General features: G+C 50.8%; 3 protein-coding genes across 3 annotated transcripts; 2 read left to right on the top strand and 1 right to left on the bottom strand.

Moving 5' to 3' along the window:
- Nucleotides 1–4,714: 4,714 nt before the first annotated feature.
- On the bottom strand, nt 4,715–8,168 carry DACRYDRAFT_52472 (FAD/NADP-binding domain-containing protein; the record flags this gene model as incomplete). Its single annotated transcript, XM_040775110.1, has 5 exons — nt 4,715–4,996; nt 7,130–7,240; nt 7,292–7,564; nt 7,612–8,008; nt 8,059–8,168. Coding segments are annotated over 5 exons (1,173 nt in total), but the record flags the coding sequence as incomplete, so codon positions are not given.
- Nucleotides 8,169–11,440: 3,272 nt separating this feature from the next.
- DACRYDRAFT_116386 (uncharacterized protein) lies at nt 11,441–12,253 on the top strand. The gene is made up of 5 exons (XM_040770195.1): nt 11,441–11,672; nt 11,719–11,740; nt 11,787–11,867; nt 11,920–11,936; nt 11,982–12,253. Exons 1-5 carry the CDS (start codon nt 11,523–11,525, stop codon nt 12,048–12,050), a joined length of 339 nt encoding a protein of 112 aa, XP_040628888.1. The 5' UTR covers nt 11,441–11,522; the 3' UTR covers nt 12,051–12,253.
- A 2,894-nt stretch (nt 12,254–15,147) lies between these two features.
- DACRYDRAFT_22395 (uncharacterized protein) lies at nt 15,148–16,238 on the top strand. Its single transcript, XM_040772776.1, has 2 exons — nt 15,148–15,655; nt 15,716–16,238. Exons 1-2 carry the CDS (start codon nt 15,406–15,408, stop codon nt 15,847–15,849), a joined length of 384 nt encoding a protein of 127 aa, XP_040628887.1. The 5' UTR covers nt 15,148–15,405; the 3' UTR covers nt 15,850–16,238.
- The last annotated feature ends 1,160 nt before the right edge of the window (nt 16,239–17,398 follow it).

Below are 17,398 nucleotides of genomic sequence, written 5' to 3'. Positions count from 1 at the left end.
CCAAGGTATACCAGCTACTTCCATGTCATAAAGGCTTAGTCATGTCTCTTGACCAAGCAATGAGCTGGTGCCCTGACACACAATCAGCTTCTCACAGAGGATTGCTTCCTCTGCTTTGGTCGCCTTGCAAATGAGTATATATGTGATATGTTCTCTTGCATGGAAGAGCAGCACCTGTACTGTATTGGCAAGGCACAGGAGCATCAGGCTGCAAGACACAGAGAACAGAGGGAGGAAGGAGAGGCTGAGGAGGAGGCTGAGCTGGACATTGAGTTGCCTGCCAGCTTTACTGGCTCATGCAGATGGGCAAGTGAACAGACTGCAGACTCACTCTCTTTGGCCTGGACCAATGGGAAGGCCAGTCTGCTCATAACTATGACATGCAATCCAACTTGGCCAGAGATCCTTGATGTACTTTGACCAGAACAGAGTGCATCAGATGTCCCAATGGTAGTGGCCTGCATCTTCAAGCTTCGTCTGCAGCACTTTCATCATCTTCTCCATCAACACTTTGGCAAATTGGTGTAAATTGTGCAGGTTATTGAGTTTCAGAAGCATGGTCTGCCACATGCACACATCATGATGAAGGTGTGTTTAGGTTTGGCAATATTGCTCTGTTCCTCACATGGACTGCCTAGGTTCATCCTGAGCTGCCACCAGATCAGATTGATCAGGTGATTTGTGCATGCCTTCCAGAAGATCCCCGGCTAGCTGCCAAGATCCAATGATGGATGCTTCACCCTCGAGATCATCTCAGCCCAGACTGATATAGCCATTGTAATAGGGATGATCAGTGCATATATGGGTTCCCACATACCCTCCAAGATGAAACATTAGTGGATGCTGATGGCTTTGCTCACTACAAGAGGGTCGCATAGATTGACCAGTGGATAGCACCTCATATGCCACTCTTTGTGGATGAGCTTGACTGTCATGTTCATGCTGACATTGTGGCAACTTCACACATCATCATCTACCTCTACAAGTACCTATTCAAGGGCATTGATCATACTCTCTTTGCAGTCTTGGATGAAAACTGGCCTGCCATCAATGAGATCACTGACTACATCAAGGGCTGTTATCTTTCTGCCACAGAAGGTGCCTGGAGGATTACAGGCTTTGATATTATTATGCAATCTCCTTCTGTCACATGGCTAGCAGTGCACTTGGAGGGGGAAAACTATGGGCAGTTTTTCTGAGCACACAATAATGAATCTTCAGCCTCAACTCTGTTGTGCTACTTTGCCCAACCCAACTGCCTCAATTTCTGCCTTTGCTCTATGAAGAGTATTTTTCACAATATATTCTTGAGACCTGGAATGGCCAACTGCCTAATAATGTGACAACTTTCCTAGAGGAGACATGACAGTACATGCCTCAGAAGCTTGTGAAATGACAGACCACCTCCCACTGTGCTTGCCTTCAGAGTATCTTGCCCTCTGCTGGAGATGTCTTCTACCTTCAGTGCTTGCTACAGCATCGCTCAGCTCTCAGTCATGCAGAGCTGTATCAGGTTCAGCAGGTTCAATACAACTCTGACACAGCAGTTGCACATGCCTTGGGCCTGTTTGATGATGAACATGAGGGTGCATATGCACTTGCTGAGGCAGTTTTGGATCTACACACTCCTGGCCAGTTGTGGTTCCTCTTTGCATGCATAAGGCTATCCTGCTCCTCCACTATGGACATGGTACAGAGATGAACTCTCTGTAGACTTCAGGCAATGCCTACAAGATGTCAAGATGGCCTATGACCAGACACTTCTTGCTATTGGTGAGTTTCTTGCAGACATTGGCAAGGAGCTAAGGCAGTATGGTTTATGACAGCCAAACCATCAGTCTGCAGAGGTGGAAGAAGAGCTTGCTGCTTTTGCTCCTCATGTGCTCAGATTAGCAGAGGAATGGCAGGTGGCTTTTGCCAGGTTTACTGCGGAGCAACAGCTGCTCTTTGATGAGTTCTGTCAAAAACTGGGTGCTGTTCCACATGACTCCACACCAATGTTTCTTGAGGGAAAGCCTGGTTGAGGAAAAACATACCTGGTGAATGCACTCTGTGCTTGGCTTTGCAGCCATGGCAATGTGGTGCTTGTGGTTGCCTCAACAGGAATTGCTGCATCCAATTACAGGAGGGGACATACAGCACATTCCCTGTTTCAGATTCCTGTTCATGAGGTATGTAGACTGCATAGCAGCTGCATTATCAGATTGATTTTTTTTTCAGGACCATGTTGGCATTACATCAGAGATTCAAGTACCATCACTCCATGCTGATCTCATCTATGCTTCCAGCTTGATTGTTTTTGATGAGCTTCCAGGAGCAAATCAAACAACAGTGGAAGCTATTGATGCTATCTGTTGCCTCATTGAAAAAAGGGATATTCCATTTGGAGGCATACCTTTTCTTGGTGTGGGGGATTTCTGTCAGGTTGCACCTGTTGTAAAGGATGGGGGAAGCATGGCATCCTATGCTGCTTCAATCCTCTCCAGCCCTTTATGGCATTTCTTCCAGCTTTGCACCCTCCATGCACCAATATGAAATCAGCAAGACCTGGAATTTTCAGAGTTTGTGGATGAGGTTGGAGCAGATATATTGCAACACAGGATTCAGCTTCTGATGTTTGGGATCATCAAGTCAGAGATGGAGGTGCTTGACTTTCTCTATCCACCTCCAATTCTGAATGACCTGGCAGCCTGTATGTGCTGCAGCTTTTTATCTCCTCTAAACAAGGTTGTTGATGAGTTCAACACATTAGTGTTGAGTTTGCTTGCCACAGATGAAGGTATGCTTCTTACCTTCTTTAGAATGCATGGCTAATATATTCTATCAAGTGGTCTATTACAGTGCTGATTCCATCAAGGAGGCTGATGACTTGGATGCCGATGATCTGCACCTTTTGCCAGACTATTTAAACAACCTACAGAAGACAGGTGTGCCTCCACATGAATTGGTGCTTAAGGTGGGCTCTATCTGTGCACTGATGCAAAACCTCTCTGTGAAGGCTAGGCTGGTGAAACATGCACAGGTAGTAATTGAGAAGTTGCATCAAAGGTTTGTGCAGGTCTGTGTCTTGGAAGCCAATGGTGAGGTGGGGGATGCAGTACACTGCATCCCACAGATCCATTTCTCCTTTCGACCATTCCATGTCAGCTGGGCTGTGATATGTATGCAAATACCACTTCAACTGGCATATGCAACTACCTTTAATGCCTGTCAGGGTCTTACCCTAGACCAGACAGTGCTGGATGGATGGAGTGATGTTTTTTGCACATGGGCAGCTCTATACAGCACTTACTCAAGTGCAAACTAGACAAGATAGCATGCTTCTATTAGATGAGCACCAAGACCACACAGTGGCTAACTTACAGAGTGCAAGGCTTATGCTCCTGCTTATATAGACTGTACCTCAATTGATACATAGATCCGTGCAGTCTTGCACCCGAAGGGTGCTATGCCCTTGTATTATGAATAGAGTAGGTTAGTTAAGGATTCGAGTACTTCGGATAGGGACGCTCCTTCGACTGTTGATATCTCCTTCACTTACCTGATACTTGATACTACACCTCTACTCTACAGTCAATCATTAACTTCACCCTCTGATTCTCTCATTTGGATTACCCATTCGGATTCTCGAACGACGCTCCGGATCACTCGTTACCCAGCCCTCCGAGCCTTCTAGGCAACTCCTTCAGTAGGCATTGGCGGAGTCCTGCCTGGGCGTTTGGAACGAATCTCAACTCCTCGAACCTGTCCTCGGACTACTCATTCTTTCGAAACTATCGTCGATTCGGCAGGTACTACAGCTAGGAACTACTGTCAACTCCCCCTCCAGCGGCCTTACTCCTGACGCCTCATTGGGAGGTGTAGAGTACACATCATGCAGACGACCACAGGCTGTGCATGCTATGTTCTCGAACTCTTCACACATGCATATTGTCGAGGGGACTTTGGGTAGTTATGAATTGCGTCTCAGGTCCTTGCATTCCTTGCCAACAGGTCCCGTGTCGCAAATACCCAAGATTCGTACATGCCACCCGACTTGGATTTCTCAACGAATAGAAAGAAAGTGTGCTGCACATTCTAATTTCGAAGCTGGATTTGACGTTCGAATGACACTCCGAATGAGGTTTGAAAGGACTATGGCAAGATAGTAGAGGGAAACGAGTTAGTCCGAAGTCCGAATCACCTCTGAACATATATAGGGAGGATTCGAGTACTTCGGAACAGGGACTCTTCCCTTCCTTCCCTTCCCTCTTCCACTACACCTTTAACTTAGAGTCACTCCTTGTCCTCCTTCTCTCTCATATTGAGCACTCCCAATATTCGTTCAAGCCTTCAAATTGCACTCCGAGCCCTCTCACTCTCAGTTCTATCGATTCAGGCCTGTCCTTTTGACTCGAACGGCAAAGATTCCCAACCCCTTCACCCCTGTCAGTCATGTGCACATGTGTCCTTCGGTTTGGAATCAGTAACGGACACTTCATCCTCGAACTAGCTATCTCTTCGGAACCGACTTCGATTACTATCGACGCTTCACTTGCGAACTAACCTCTTCTCGATTCGAGCCGCTACTATCTACTCCCCCTCCAGCGGACTTATTTCCTGATGCATCATAGGAAGGTATAGAGTACAAAAGGCGAGTGTGACAAACACATTGAAAGATTTCTTATTTTCAAGCTTCTTTATTTACAAGACGCGAAAATAGCGGGTCCGCTGTTCAGATCTCGCTCTCCCCAGCAAATGGACCCTGCACCATTTCAAGAATGACCTTCCACGTCGCGCTCTCCAATCCTTTCGCTTGCTCCGCCTCTCTTGCCATGAGGTCCTCTTTGGTCTTCGCAATCCTTCCTGCACCTTCCTTCTTAGTCTGCTCGATGGTTCTCACGACGCGAGTACGACGGATGGTGGTATATTCGCGCAACGCTTCTTCAAGGCTCTCATTTGTCAAAGGCTCATGCCGGACAAGCATGCGAACGAGATGATATATGTCCTCAGCCGACTACACAGACGTCATTGACGTGATATGTTCCCTTTATAGTAAGCGCACCTGGTTGGCTCCCTGCCCTAGGAACGGAGCGGTCGGATGGGCGGCGTCACCCACCAGGACCGCCCGGCCCTTGTACCAGACCTCTGGAATAGGTCGTAGGTAAAACCCAAACTAACAGACTTGGGATCAGGAAGGTTGCTCGATCGCCATCAAAAGATACCTACTCGAACAACTTGCGCTGTGCTCCTAATGATCTTGCCAGCATCTCCTCCCCAGTTGGCCGATGGTAGCGACGCGAGCATATCACTGACTTTCTCTGGACTGGCGGTTCTCCAATCTTCTTTCATTTCTCCTTCACCTCGGATGATAAGGGCCCACATGTACGTGCCTTCAGATGTTGGGAAGCAAACGAAATGACATCCTTCCCCCGAAACCTGCATTCCCGTATATGGAGGCGAAGGGCACATGGTGTCTGAAAATGGGGTGAAACCACCGACCTGGACTGAATTAGCTCTCTTCCCGTCCCTGCTTCAAACATCAAGCATACTAGTGCAGCGCCAGTGTATTCCGCGCCAGACTTCCCAAACAATGCATCTCGGACTTTGCTATGAAGCCCGTCGCACCCCACAAGGAGGTCGCCCTCATCAGTAGTGTTGTCCTCGAAAACAGCGGTCACTTTGTCTCCCTCTTGCTTGACATCGACCAGCATCTTTCCCCAGTGGACAGGAATCCCACGCTTGGTGGCGTTCTCAATGAGGAACTTGGCAAACGTTGTTCGGACTATGGTGCATATGGGCCAGCCAGTCGTTTCTCGGATCTGGTCGTATACAGGTGCATCCAACAACACCCGACCTGTGAGTTCAGACAGATGATGGACACGTTGCAGCGGCTGAGTCAGAGTGATGACTTCGTCAGCAAGACCTAAAATATTCAACACTTTGAGGCTTGACGGCCAGTGAGTACATATTTTGCTGATGACCTTGAATGTCGTCTCACACTTGACCGCTCAGCTGCATGGCCAGCCCACCTGTTGGTAAAGCGGCATGACGTTCATAGATGATAGGATCGAACCCCTTATGCTTGAGGAGCATTGCGACCACCGGACCTGACTAATGCTGAGAGCAAGGCCTCATGAGCCCGTCAGGCTTCGTACCTGTGAAACCTGCACCGATAACAATGACCTTCATCTTGGGCTTGGACATCTCAGTCAGTCGAAGGACGCTGAAGGAATAGCTCTGATCCTCCTCATCCAGAGCCATTATCATACATTGTCGCCTGAATCCTTACATTGCGATCCTCGCCCGTGTTTGGCGGGAGCGGCGATTCTGCCCGAATCCCCCTATTATCTTCATAGAAAATGGTTTTGTCTTCGCAAGCTTTGGACCGACTAGGACTGAATCCCGAGTGCAAGACAAATAGAGCCCAAATGGGAGGGGACTAGACCGCTCGCTCCAGAGCGTGATCCGAATACTTATCGGTCTCCTTGTCTACGAAAGTAAGACATTATTTAATGGAAAGAACTTAAGCGAAACGCAGCGCCTGATTGGTAACCAGTTCACTTCAAATTTCGTGCTCGAAGTGTCGCGTGTCGCATTTGGAGAGACCAGGACATTAATGTTGAATTTGCGACCTTCCGCTGGATTCAAGTGCTTCCATTAAACAATGTATACAGCATCCGCTCCGCCAGCTCCCGCCCGGGCTGGTGAATAATATAAGGAACGGCATCGGTGAACATCCGGCCTCGTCTAGATCTACAGCACTGATATTGTGTAGCCCTTTACCAAGCTCGCGGTTGATTGCGGAGAAATGATCATATTTCGCTTTCACCTGAGAAAGGCCCTTTCATCGCTTCAAGAATGACCTTCCACGTCTCACTGTCCAGCCCCTTCGCCCGCATATCGTCTCTCTCCTTGATTTCCTCGTCAGTTTTCGCTTTCCGATATTCGCCCTCACGTTTCGCCTGTTCGACTGCCTTTGTAGCCTTAGGAAGTCTGATAGTCGTATACTCTGTGAATGCTTTGTTGATGCTCTCGTTCGTCAAGGGTTGGTTGTGAACAAGAGCTCGAACGAGATGATAGACGTCTTCCGTTGACTGCACGCAGTGTTCAGGTTTGATAGCACCACAATATAGACCACTTCGCATACCTGATTTGCACCTTGGCCTAGGAAAGGAGTGGTCGGATGGGCTGCATCACCAAGCAAGACGGCCCGCCCCTTGTGCCAAACGGGGGGAATAGGACGCAGATACAGGCCGAACTGAATTCATGGTCATTTTATGGTGGCCCCACATACCAGGATTACGCTCACTCGGATAACACCTTCCGAAGATTTGATAATCTTCCCCGAATCTCCGCTCCAGTGGACGGGCGGAAGCATATCCAGCATGTCACCGAGGGATTCTACGTCTGCTGTCCGCCAATCCTCCTTCATTTCCCCATCTCGAGGCATGTTAATAGCCCAGAAGAACTTGTCGTCGGCGGTGGGAATGAGCAGAAAGAAGCAGTCTCTGCCCCAAACGGCGTCCAAGCTGTATGGGCGACGTGGTTGAAGGTCTTTGGTGTAAGGTGCAAACCCACCAATCTAGGTTCTATTAGCCGAAACGGATAGAGCCATGAATTTTCACTCACAGCTACGAGGCCGGTGTATTCGGCGGACGTTTCACCGAACAGCGCATCGCGGACCTTGCTGTGGAGGCCATCACAGCCGACGAGGAGATCGCCTTCATCGGTAGTGACATCAGCAAATACCGCGGTAACGTTGTCCGCGGTCTGGTTGACATCGACCAGCTTCTTGGACCAGTGGAACGGGACCCCACGTTCTTCGGCTTTCTGCACGAGGAAGCGACAGAATTTAGCGCGCACGATAATACACGTTGGCCACCCTGTCATGTTACGGATCCGTTCGCCAACCTCGATATCTTGGAGGATTTTGCCTGTGATTTCAGACCGATGAACCATGCGCTGTGTCTGAATTCCGAGAGCAATGGCTTCCTCAGCCAGGCCGAGAATGTGGAGGACCTTGAAACTAATACTCTCGTGAGGGAATAGTCAAGCCAGGGAAGCCTAATGGCATACACTTGTGGACTGAGATTCATGCTCAGCCCCCCGGATGGGACAGAAGGATGTCTCTCGTACACCACCGGTTCGAACCCTTTGTACTTCAGCAACATTGCCAGCAGAGGCCCTGGAGTGAATGTCAGCGAACACAAGGTGAGGTTATGAAGGTTGGCATACCTGTTACACCAGCTCCGATAATGATAACTTTCATCCTGACGAGTGATTTAGAACAAGACAGAACAAGAAGAGGCAGTTGGATCTGTTGTTTTGCGTAGAGGAATGACAGGTTGTTAGACCATTTTATAGTGCAGATTCCCCTATGCCTGAAGTTCACGGTATGTGCAATGCCGCAGTGCGCCAGGCTTCAGCCGCTCCTATGCCCTTATCCAGGGTAGCCCGATCATGGAAACGGCGGCGGATGTCACGCCGCGCGAAGGTGCCAGAGTACCATGAGTAGGGGGTAGCCTAGGAAAAACATTCCGATGTTGAGTTCGTCGAGGGAGCTCTTCCGAATGGAATCTCCATAGCACAGACCCATGCTAAGCAGAATAGTGAGGTATGCTAGAAGCTGAACCAGAGTAGGCCGCAGGTACCAAGATAACTGTTCAGGCACAACGCAATATGGGACGTAAGGCCGCAGGACAACCATGGTGAAAACCATGTGGTCTCTTTGGTGGCATTCAGTCTTCGCGAAGTCGTATTCAGTCCATCATTGCAGGAGTGTAAGAACTTGTATCAAAGACGACCACAATGCTGGCAGGGGGAATTGTTTGTGAGGAGCTGGCAAGAGCAAGGAGGATCAGGCAAGATCAAGTAAAGAGACGATTGTTACTTCCGGTTTGTTACGATCGCGATCGCTATCTAGATCTCGCTCTTTCCTGATAAGGACCCTGCACCATTTCAAGAATAACCTTCCACGTGTTGCTCTCCAGTCCTTTGGCCTGCTCTTCCTCTCGCGCCAATAACGCCTCTCTGCCTTCGACAATCCTCTCGTCCCCTTCGATTTTCGTCTGCTCTGATGTCCTTCTGACTCGAGGCAGACGGAGAGCGGTGTAGCTGGTAAAAGCCTGGTCGATGCTCTCGTTTGTCAGCGGCTGGTGTTGCAGCAAACAGCGGACAAGGTGATAAATGTCTTCGAAGGACTAGATATCTGTTAGTCGAAACACTCGGTGTTGCTACAATGCATACCTGATTGGCTCCCTGACCGAGGAATGGTGCTGAAGGATGAGCTGCGTCACCCAGTAAGACGACGCGACCTTTATGCCACACCGGCGCAATAGGACGGAGATGCAGGCGGAACTGTCCGATGTCAGCAATCTGGCCGACTAAACCATTAGAGAGCGTACGCGGATAGCGTCAGTACAACCCTTGACTATCGCAGAAGCCTCCCGACCCAGCCTCTCGAATGGCACCGAGGCTAGCACCTCTTCTACAGTCTCGGTACTCGCGGTCTTCCAGTCGTCCTTGACGTCTCCTCCCCCTGTATCGCTGATAGCCCATGCGAACTTCCCGTCTGCAGTAGGGAGAGTGATGAAGTGTACTCCTTCGCCTGCGACGTGGAACGCCCTCCTCGGTGAAGGGGGAGGCAAGGCCTCCGAGTATGGGGTGGAACCGCCCACCTGTCCTCCATGAGTGTGCAAGTTTGGGGACGTCAGAGTCATAACTCACGATTCTAACCCCGGTGTAGAAGACCTCCGCCTTGCCGAACAGCGAATCCCGAACCTTACTATGAACGCCGTCGCAGCCAATCAGCAGATTACCCGTATCCGTCGTCCCGTCCTCGAAGAAAGCAGTCACCGTCTCGCCATCCTGTTTCAAATCCACAAACTTCCTGCCCCAGTGGATAGGGATCCCGCATTTCTCCGTATTCTTCAAGATGAACTTGGGCAGCGTGTTCCGGAACGTGGCGCGCACGGGCCAACCGGAGGATTTCTGGATGTCGGCATATACAGGAGCGTCGATGAATACTCGCCCAGTGGCGGAGGAGACGCAATACAGCCATTCCATCTCTCTGGTTAGAGCGATCGCCTCTTCTGCGAGACCGAGGATGTTGAGCACTTTCCATCTGCAGAGAAGGTAAGTATGTTTCTCCTTCTGATGCCAGATACTGACACTTGTCCGGTTAGCTGCATCGATAGTCCTTCCGGTGATATATCCGCGTGCCGTTCGTAGATGACAGGCTCAAATCCTTTCTGCTTGAGCAGCATTGCGACAACAGGGCCTGCCCAATCCGCGTTATTGATCAATTGGGGGCCTTCAGGTTGTTCTTTGGTCGGACTTGCCTGTCATGCCAGCGCCAATGATAATGACCTTCATACAACTGCAGATGAGTAAAGTTTCGAACCTTTGTGAACGTTGCGCTGTCTTGGTTTTCATTGCACCGACTAGCCAACAACGGTTATATATCATGTTGCCTCTCAAAATTCCGCGAACAGTCGCGCGCTGTGAACAACGCCGCACCTCGTCGCACCTTGTTCTTCTTCCTCAGCAGAATCAACTCGCTTGACTGAGACTGTCGTCACACGCAGGCATTGCCGCGGATCTTCCTTTGACCGCGGAGACACTGTACCAACCCATCCAGTAGGTGTTAACATCGCGGTTGTCTGCTGAGGAGCTGAGCAGGCATGGATAAGATCGTGGAAGTCGGGAAAGAAGCGTGTCAATATTCACGTGCCGGATAACCAGAGATCCAAGGCTTCTGGTTCCCGTGTGTCTTCATGGACCACGGGATTACACAAAAATAGGGTACCGCATGCGCTCCTGCGAGAACATTTGGATAGGAAGTCAACCATCTCATATAAGCATGGCGCGGCCTTGTACTGCCGTGCACACCTGATATCAATGACTCATAGCCCTGTTGGCCTGTTATAGTGGAACGGCCAGGGCTTGACGTGGCCTTCTATTTTCGTCTCCCGCCTGTAAGCAGCGAATGTTGTATTCTATACCTCCCTATGAGGCGTCAGGAGTAAGTCTGCTGGAGGGGGAGTAGATCGAGGCATGTCGAATCCGGCTTCGAGATCAGAATGTGCAGCACAATGTTGAACAAAACCCGGACAAAACGGAATCTTCCCCGAGACTTGTCCGGATCTCTCAGCAATCAACACCTGGTGGCTGGCAGACAACATCTCATATTCCGCGAGGGGTGGGAGTTGGGGAGGTCGAAGAGTCTTCGGTCGCAGTATTCGACCGAGAAGCGACTCTTCGGGTTCGATTCGACATCTTGCTTGAGAAGGCTAGGCTCCGCAGTGTATGGTCGTCTCGTTCAAGGAAGGGAATAACTTCGCCTCCGAAGTTGATTGCGATTGGGCGGGATCAGATGACCTCATCGTTGTCTCCAACCTTGGACTGTGGGGTGTGACCTCACCGTTTCACGTCCATAGATGTCTGTCAGGCCAATGATCCCCTTCAATGGGAGGCGTCAGGCCTTGGGGGGAATCGTCTCTCTCCTCTTGACGACGACCTTCTACTCTGTCTAGCTAACAATGTCCTTCGCTCGTCAATTTGTTAACACGGCACAGATTGCTCGTCCGGTACCTCTTGCCGGTCGCGTGCAACGCTCGGTCGGGCTTGCTCACCTGCAGGCTAGGGGCTATGCTGCCGATGCAGCGCAAGCCGACAATCGGGCTAAACTCGTGCGTTCCACCGTATCTTGCTAAGCAGGAACCTGACGTATCACAGGTCTTCCGTATCAAGCTGCGCGGTATGCCCTTCCATCTCCTCATAGGAGGTCGCTGAACCAAAAATAGAGATCCCGATGGAGCTCTGGCCCCTCGGGGTCGTCGTTGGCGCGTGTGTGGTCGGAGGGACCGTAGCGCTCATCCGTATTCGTATGTTTTTCCTCTTCTTCCGTTCCACAGCCTGACATGTCTCGCGGGCTAGTGGTCAACGACCCTGATGTGAGTATGTCCTTTCCGGGAAGGGGCTGCAGCTCATGTATGCAGTTGATGCGCCACCGGTCGGTCGGATCTGGTGCACTGGACAACAACAGCAAGATCCCGGAGAAGAAATAAACAGCAGCCGTCTTCCCCAGTTGTACGACTACTCAACCCAAACAACTTCACCTCTACTTCACTGCACGCCCAGACGAATTCCCCACTCACGAGGACCGTATCACCTTCACCTTATCCTATATGAAGGGAGGAAACCCAAACTGCACAACGATTGGCGGGAAGTTCCGTTTCCAATTGTAGTCCCAGTTCCGCTTCCGCGCTCTTGTACCACCACAACTGTGCAAATGAACCAGTTCACATGCTCTTCCTCTCGTCCCGTATGGTGCTAATATTAGCACTGGTCTGGAACCCATACCTCTTTGAACGGGAATGACATCCGACAATCCTCGGCCCGAGATGTCAGACCGGGGCCGAGGATCCAGGAGGTCCGATAATCCTCTACCAGCATTTGGCAGCTCAGAACCGTGTGGCAGGGATGTGCTGCTTGAACTGGAATTTTCTGAGAGTGACTGGAAATGACTGAGACCGACACGATTGGAGAACTTCCTGGACCGGGCATCCGGGGCTTGGGACAGAGGGCATTGCTTAATCCCCCCCATGCCGCTCTTCTCTCCTCGCACCAAGAACATTCCCAACCTCATCGTACCATCCCACAATAACCTCTACTGTCATCCTCGCAAGCCCAGAGTGCAACATGATAGCCCCACTCGTCCCACTCGTGAGGACCACAACGGTACGCCGTGCTCTTGCTGGAGTAAGATATGCTGCCCCGGTACTGAAGAGGGGTTATGCGGCGAAGTTTGATCCTGATGTTAGAGAGGCAAATGTACGTTTTCCATCGACCCTCTTGGCAATATATTTGCTGCGCTGCGTTTTCTTGACAAGCTAGCCGCTGATGCCCAAACAGGAGATACCGAACAAAGCACGTGGTATGTCATCCCACCCAGCCCGCATCATCTCGTCCGACAGCGCCTGACCTATGAGGCCTGAAGCGATTCCAGCGGTACCAATCGAAGTGATCCCCCTGATCGGAGCTGTGAGCTTCGCCGTCTGCGTCGGACTGGGGGTGATGGCATGGCACGGTCTGTTTCTTTCCTCCCTCTCCATCTATCCACTAACATCCTCCGTCTTATGTTCTGCATTTCGTGGGGTGTAGTGTACGAAGAGCCCAAGGTGCGTTGTTTGAGCTATATTGATGGAGAAAGTGTGCGAGCTGAGTGGGGAGGATAGATGCTTAAACACGAGTCTGTGGGATCGGGTCTGCCTGACCCAGAGCTGGCCAAGGTGGAGAACATGAAAGTGTGAACACGCCTTTCTCTCTCACAGCTCTGACCTCCGAACGTCGCGAGAGACAGGCTCGGGTTTTATGTATCGCATGCTGCACTGTGTGTCTGTTGTGTATGAGACCAAGCGGTGTTGGTTGTATTTTCTCAATGGAGATATCGTTATATGCACATGGAATGACTACTTCTTCGTTGAGATGCCTTGTTTGGAAAGGCTAGCGTAGAATGCACTAGTATCACAATGGTATGCAGGAAGCTTGGAGCGGTGGCATGAAGAGAGCTAACACAATTGTGCTCTAATGAGGCATCAGGAGTAAGTCCGCTGGAGGGGGAGTAGAGGCCGGTGGTTCGAATAGTGTCGAGTGCAGTTCGCAAGTGAAGCCGTCGATAGCAATCGAATTATGGTTCGAAGTGAGAAAGAGGTCGAATTCGCAGTCGAAGTTGGTTCCTAATGTCGACTAGAGGGGCAAGAGCTCATAGGCCTTGAAGGGGGCTTGCGGTTACAAGCTGTAACCGTTCGAGTCGAACGTCCGGTCCGAGTGGTCAAGTCCGAGACCGCGCTGACTAGGAATGCCGATCAAAAGTGTGTCGTTTGAGTATCGAATTCGACTTCGAAATTAGAATGTGCAGTACACAATCCAGATTGGTGGTTCCACCCCGTTTTCGGATACTCTGCGTCCGAAGGCTCCATATACAGTACTGCAAGTTTCGGGAGAAGGATGCTACCTCGTCTCCTGGCCGACAAATGAAGACAAGTACATGTGGCTACTGAGCGTTCCAGGCGAAGGGGAGATGAAAGAAGATTGGAGAACGGCCAGCAGGGAGACGGTTGCTGATATGCTCGCTTCGCTCCCACCGATCAGCTGGAAAAGAGGCCGGCTAGATAATCATGAACGCAGCGGAGCTCGTTCGAAGCCTGTTTCAATTTCGGAGTAGCTCCGAGAGTAACATCGAATCCATCAGGTTGGTCTTTACCTACAATCCATTCCGGACGTTTGGCACAATGGCCGAGCGGTGCTCGTGGGAGTGTACTCTACACCTCCCAATGAGGCATCAGGAGTAAGTCCGCTGGAGGGGAGTTGACTGCTGTAGTCCGGTTCGAGTAGGTAAATGTCGATAGAGCCGTTCCAGTAGCGAAGATCGTTCCGAAAGAGAACCTAATCCGAAGACCGGTTCGAAGTTCGATCCACGTTCTGAATCCCCAAGGCAAGCAAGCAATGGCCACTGGGGCGCGAGTTGCAGAAACGACCGTCCGAGGCGGCTGAGCTGGCTAGGATATTCGAAAGAGGGAATTGCGAGGACTCGGAGTGCCGTTCGAGGATCCGAACGGTCGTTCGGACTGAAGGGAATCAAAAAGTAAGAGTCATGATTGACTGGAGGTTAAAGGTGTAGTGTGAAGTGTGTAAGAGATGACCAAAATCGAAGAAGAGTCCCTATCCGAAGTACTGTTCGGAGCGGTTGGGATCTTTCGGACTAACTAACCTAATCTATTCCTAATCTATTCCTTTCATTGTCTTCATATAGTCCTTCCGGACAACATCGAATCCGACCTCGAAATTCGAATGTGCAGCACAGGAGACGCTGCTCATCCGACCTCTCCTTTCCTAGGACAGGGAGCCAACCAGGTACACTTATCATATAAGTAGCATGCACGTCGATGACAGAAATCATCTTGTTCGTATTCTCCTCAAGCATGAGCCGTTGACAAATGAGAGCCGCGCTGCGCGGGTATAGTAACATCCGTCGTGCTCGTGTTGTGAGGGCCATTGAGCAGGCAAAGTGAGAAGGGGCCGGAAGAATCGTCAAGACCCAAGAGGAATGAATGTACTCTATACCTTCGAATGAGGCGTCAGGAGTAAGTCCGCTGGAGGGGGGTTGGATAGTAGCGACTCGAGTAAAGATGAGTTTGTAAGTGAAGCGTTGGTGATAATCGAAGTCAGTTCCGAAGGTTTGGCTAGTTCGAGGATGAAGTCGAAGTCCGAACCACTGGGCGAGAGTGCATAAGACGGACTGGGGTGAAGGCGTTCGGAACGGCTGTCCGAGTCGACAGGACTGGCTTGAAGCGATAGGGTTGCGAGAGAGAGACTCGGAGTGCGATTCGAAGGTTGGAACGAGTGTTCGGATTGCTCCATATGAGAGAAAGGGATGTAGGAAGTGAGAGAAGGGGCAAAAGAGTCCCTGTTCCGAAGTACTCGAACCCTCCCTATACCATTTCCCTCTACTCTCTTGTCGTAGTCCTTTCGAACCTCGTTCAGAGTGTCGTTCGAACGTTGACTAAATTAGAATGTGCAGCACAGGAACTCATAGCAAGAGAGGCAGAGCAATCGAAGGGATTAGAGAGCGCAACGTGGAAAGTTATTCTTGAGATGGAGGGTCCGTTTCCTGTATTTGTCATTAACAGGTTGAGGTTGGTAACAGGTGAGGTTGGTTGTATTTTCTCACCACTGAGACACCGTTATACACGGATTGGCTGTTTCTTCGCTTTCCGCGACTGTGTCTCGGGCTCTACACTGCTCGTTCACGCCAAGGATCTATCCGGATCTAGGCTGTTCGTGGGGGCGAAAGTCGTGTATTGATATTGATGGAACCGGTGCCGTTCGTCAGCCTGGATTTCGTATTTGAGATCCACGCCCTTTATACTGGCGCTGAATCCAACGATTGTTGACACACCCATCGCGGCGATCGTGTTGCCGTTACATCTCTTGTGACTAATGTGTGTCGAGCCTAGCCGAAAGATGTACCAAACCTGGAAGAAGCTTGGGTGCACAAGAGCGACGAATGCGGACGCGTGTACGAGTCGGCCGTGTCGGCCGACTCGGCGCCTTCACATCCGATGGCCAGTGGGGTACGACGCTCTCCGCGAGGATATTCTTACCTGGTGTTGTCATTCCCCCCTAAAGAAGTGGGCCATCGAAATGTTGAGTCGGTCCAGTAACGTAATGCCAGCGCTATGACGCACGTGATTGCCATGTTCTTTCTGATGCGCCTTGACCGGAACCGTCCGAAATGGAAAATTCGTGACTGGACTTCCCGGCTTTATTCCAGCCGCGGTCCTCCGCATCTTGCTACCTTCGAGCTCTTCGAGCCAGCGCAGGGGGAAGGGGGAGAGCCAAGAGGGATGATCTCCCTCTTTGGTGCTCCACAGGATGACAGCTTCGCATGGAGGTGAGGTGCGGGGGATGATTCGCAGCGCCTGACGTTGGGCAAGCCTGGAAGTACAGGGGATATGATACCCGGGAAACTATTTTGTGCAGATATATAAGAATGAGCTGTGAACGAGCAGACACAAAGCAAACGCACTCTCTGCAGCTAACTTCGACTGACTGACTTCTGTCTCAAGACAACATGAAGGTTATCGTTATCGGTGCAGGCATAACAGGTGTGTAGCATGACAGCACCTTGACCTGCGTCTCAGCCTTATTCAGGGCCGGTAGTCGCAATGCTCCTTAAGCACAAAGGGTTCGAGCCTGTCATCTATGAACGACATGCCACCCTACCAACAGGTGGGTTGATCATGCAGCTGAGCGGTCAAGTGTGAGTCCATGCCCAAGATCGTCAGGATGATATAGGCTCACAATGTTCAGATTCAAAGTGTTGAATATTCTCGGCCTGTTCGAGGAGGCCATCGCTCTGGCCCAGCCGTTGCAACGTCTCCTTCATTTGTCGGAATTGACCGGTCGCGTATTGGTCGATGCGTCTGTGTACGACCAAATCCGAGAAACGACCGGCTGGCCGATATGTGCTGTTGTCCGAGCGACATATTCCGCTTTCCTGATGGAGAACGCCACCAAGCGTGGGATTCCTATCCACTGGGGAAAGAAGTTGGTCGATGTCAAGCAAGAGGGAGAGAAAGCGACCGCTGTTTTCGAGGACGGCACGACTGATGAAGGGGACCTGCTGGTGGGGTGCGACGGAATTCATAGTAAAGTCCGAGATGCGTTGTTTGGAAAGGCTAGCGCGGAATACACTGGTATCACAGCGGTATGCAGGAGATGTGGTGCGGTGGCTTGAAAAGAGCTGATACATGCCAGATCGGCGGTTTCACCCCATTTTCTGACACTCTGCGTCCAAAGGCTCCACATACGGTACTGCAGGTTTCGGGAGAAGGATGCACTTTCATTTCGT

Source organism: Dacryopinax primogenitus (genome assembly GCF_000292625.1).
Source record: "Dacryopinax primogenitus strain DJM-731 SS1 chromosome Unknown DACRYscaffold_9, whole genome shotgun sequence".
NCBI classification, from domain to species: Eukaryota; Fungi; Basidiomycota; class Dacrymycetes; order Dacrymycetales; family Dacrymycetaceae; genus Dacryopinax; species Dacryopinax primogenitus.
This window is presented reverse-complemented; position numbering and strand designations above follow the sequence as displayed.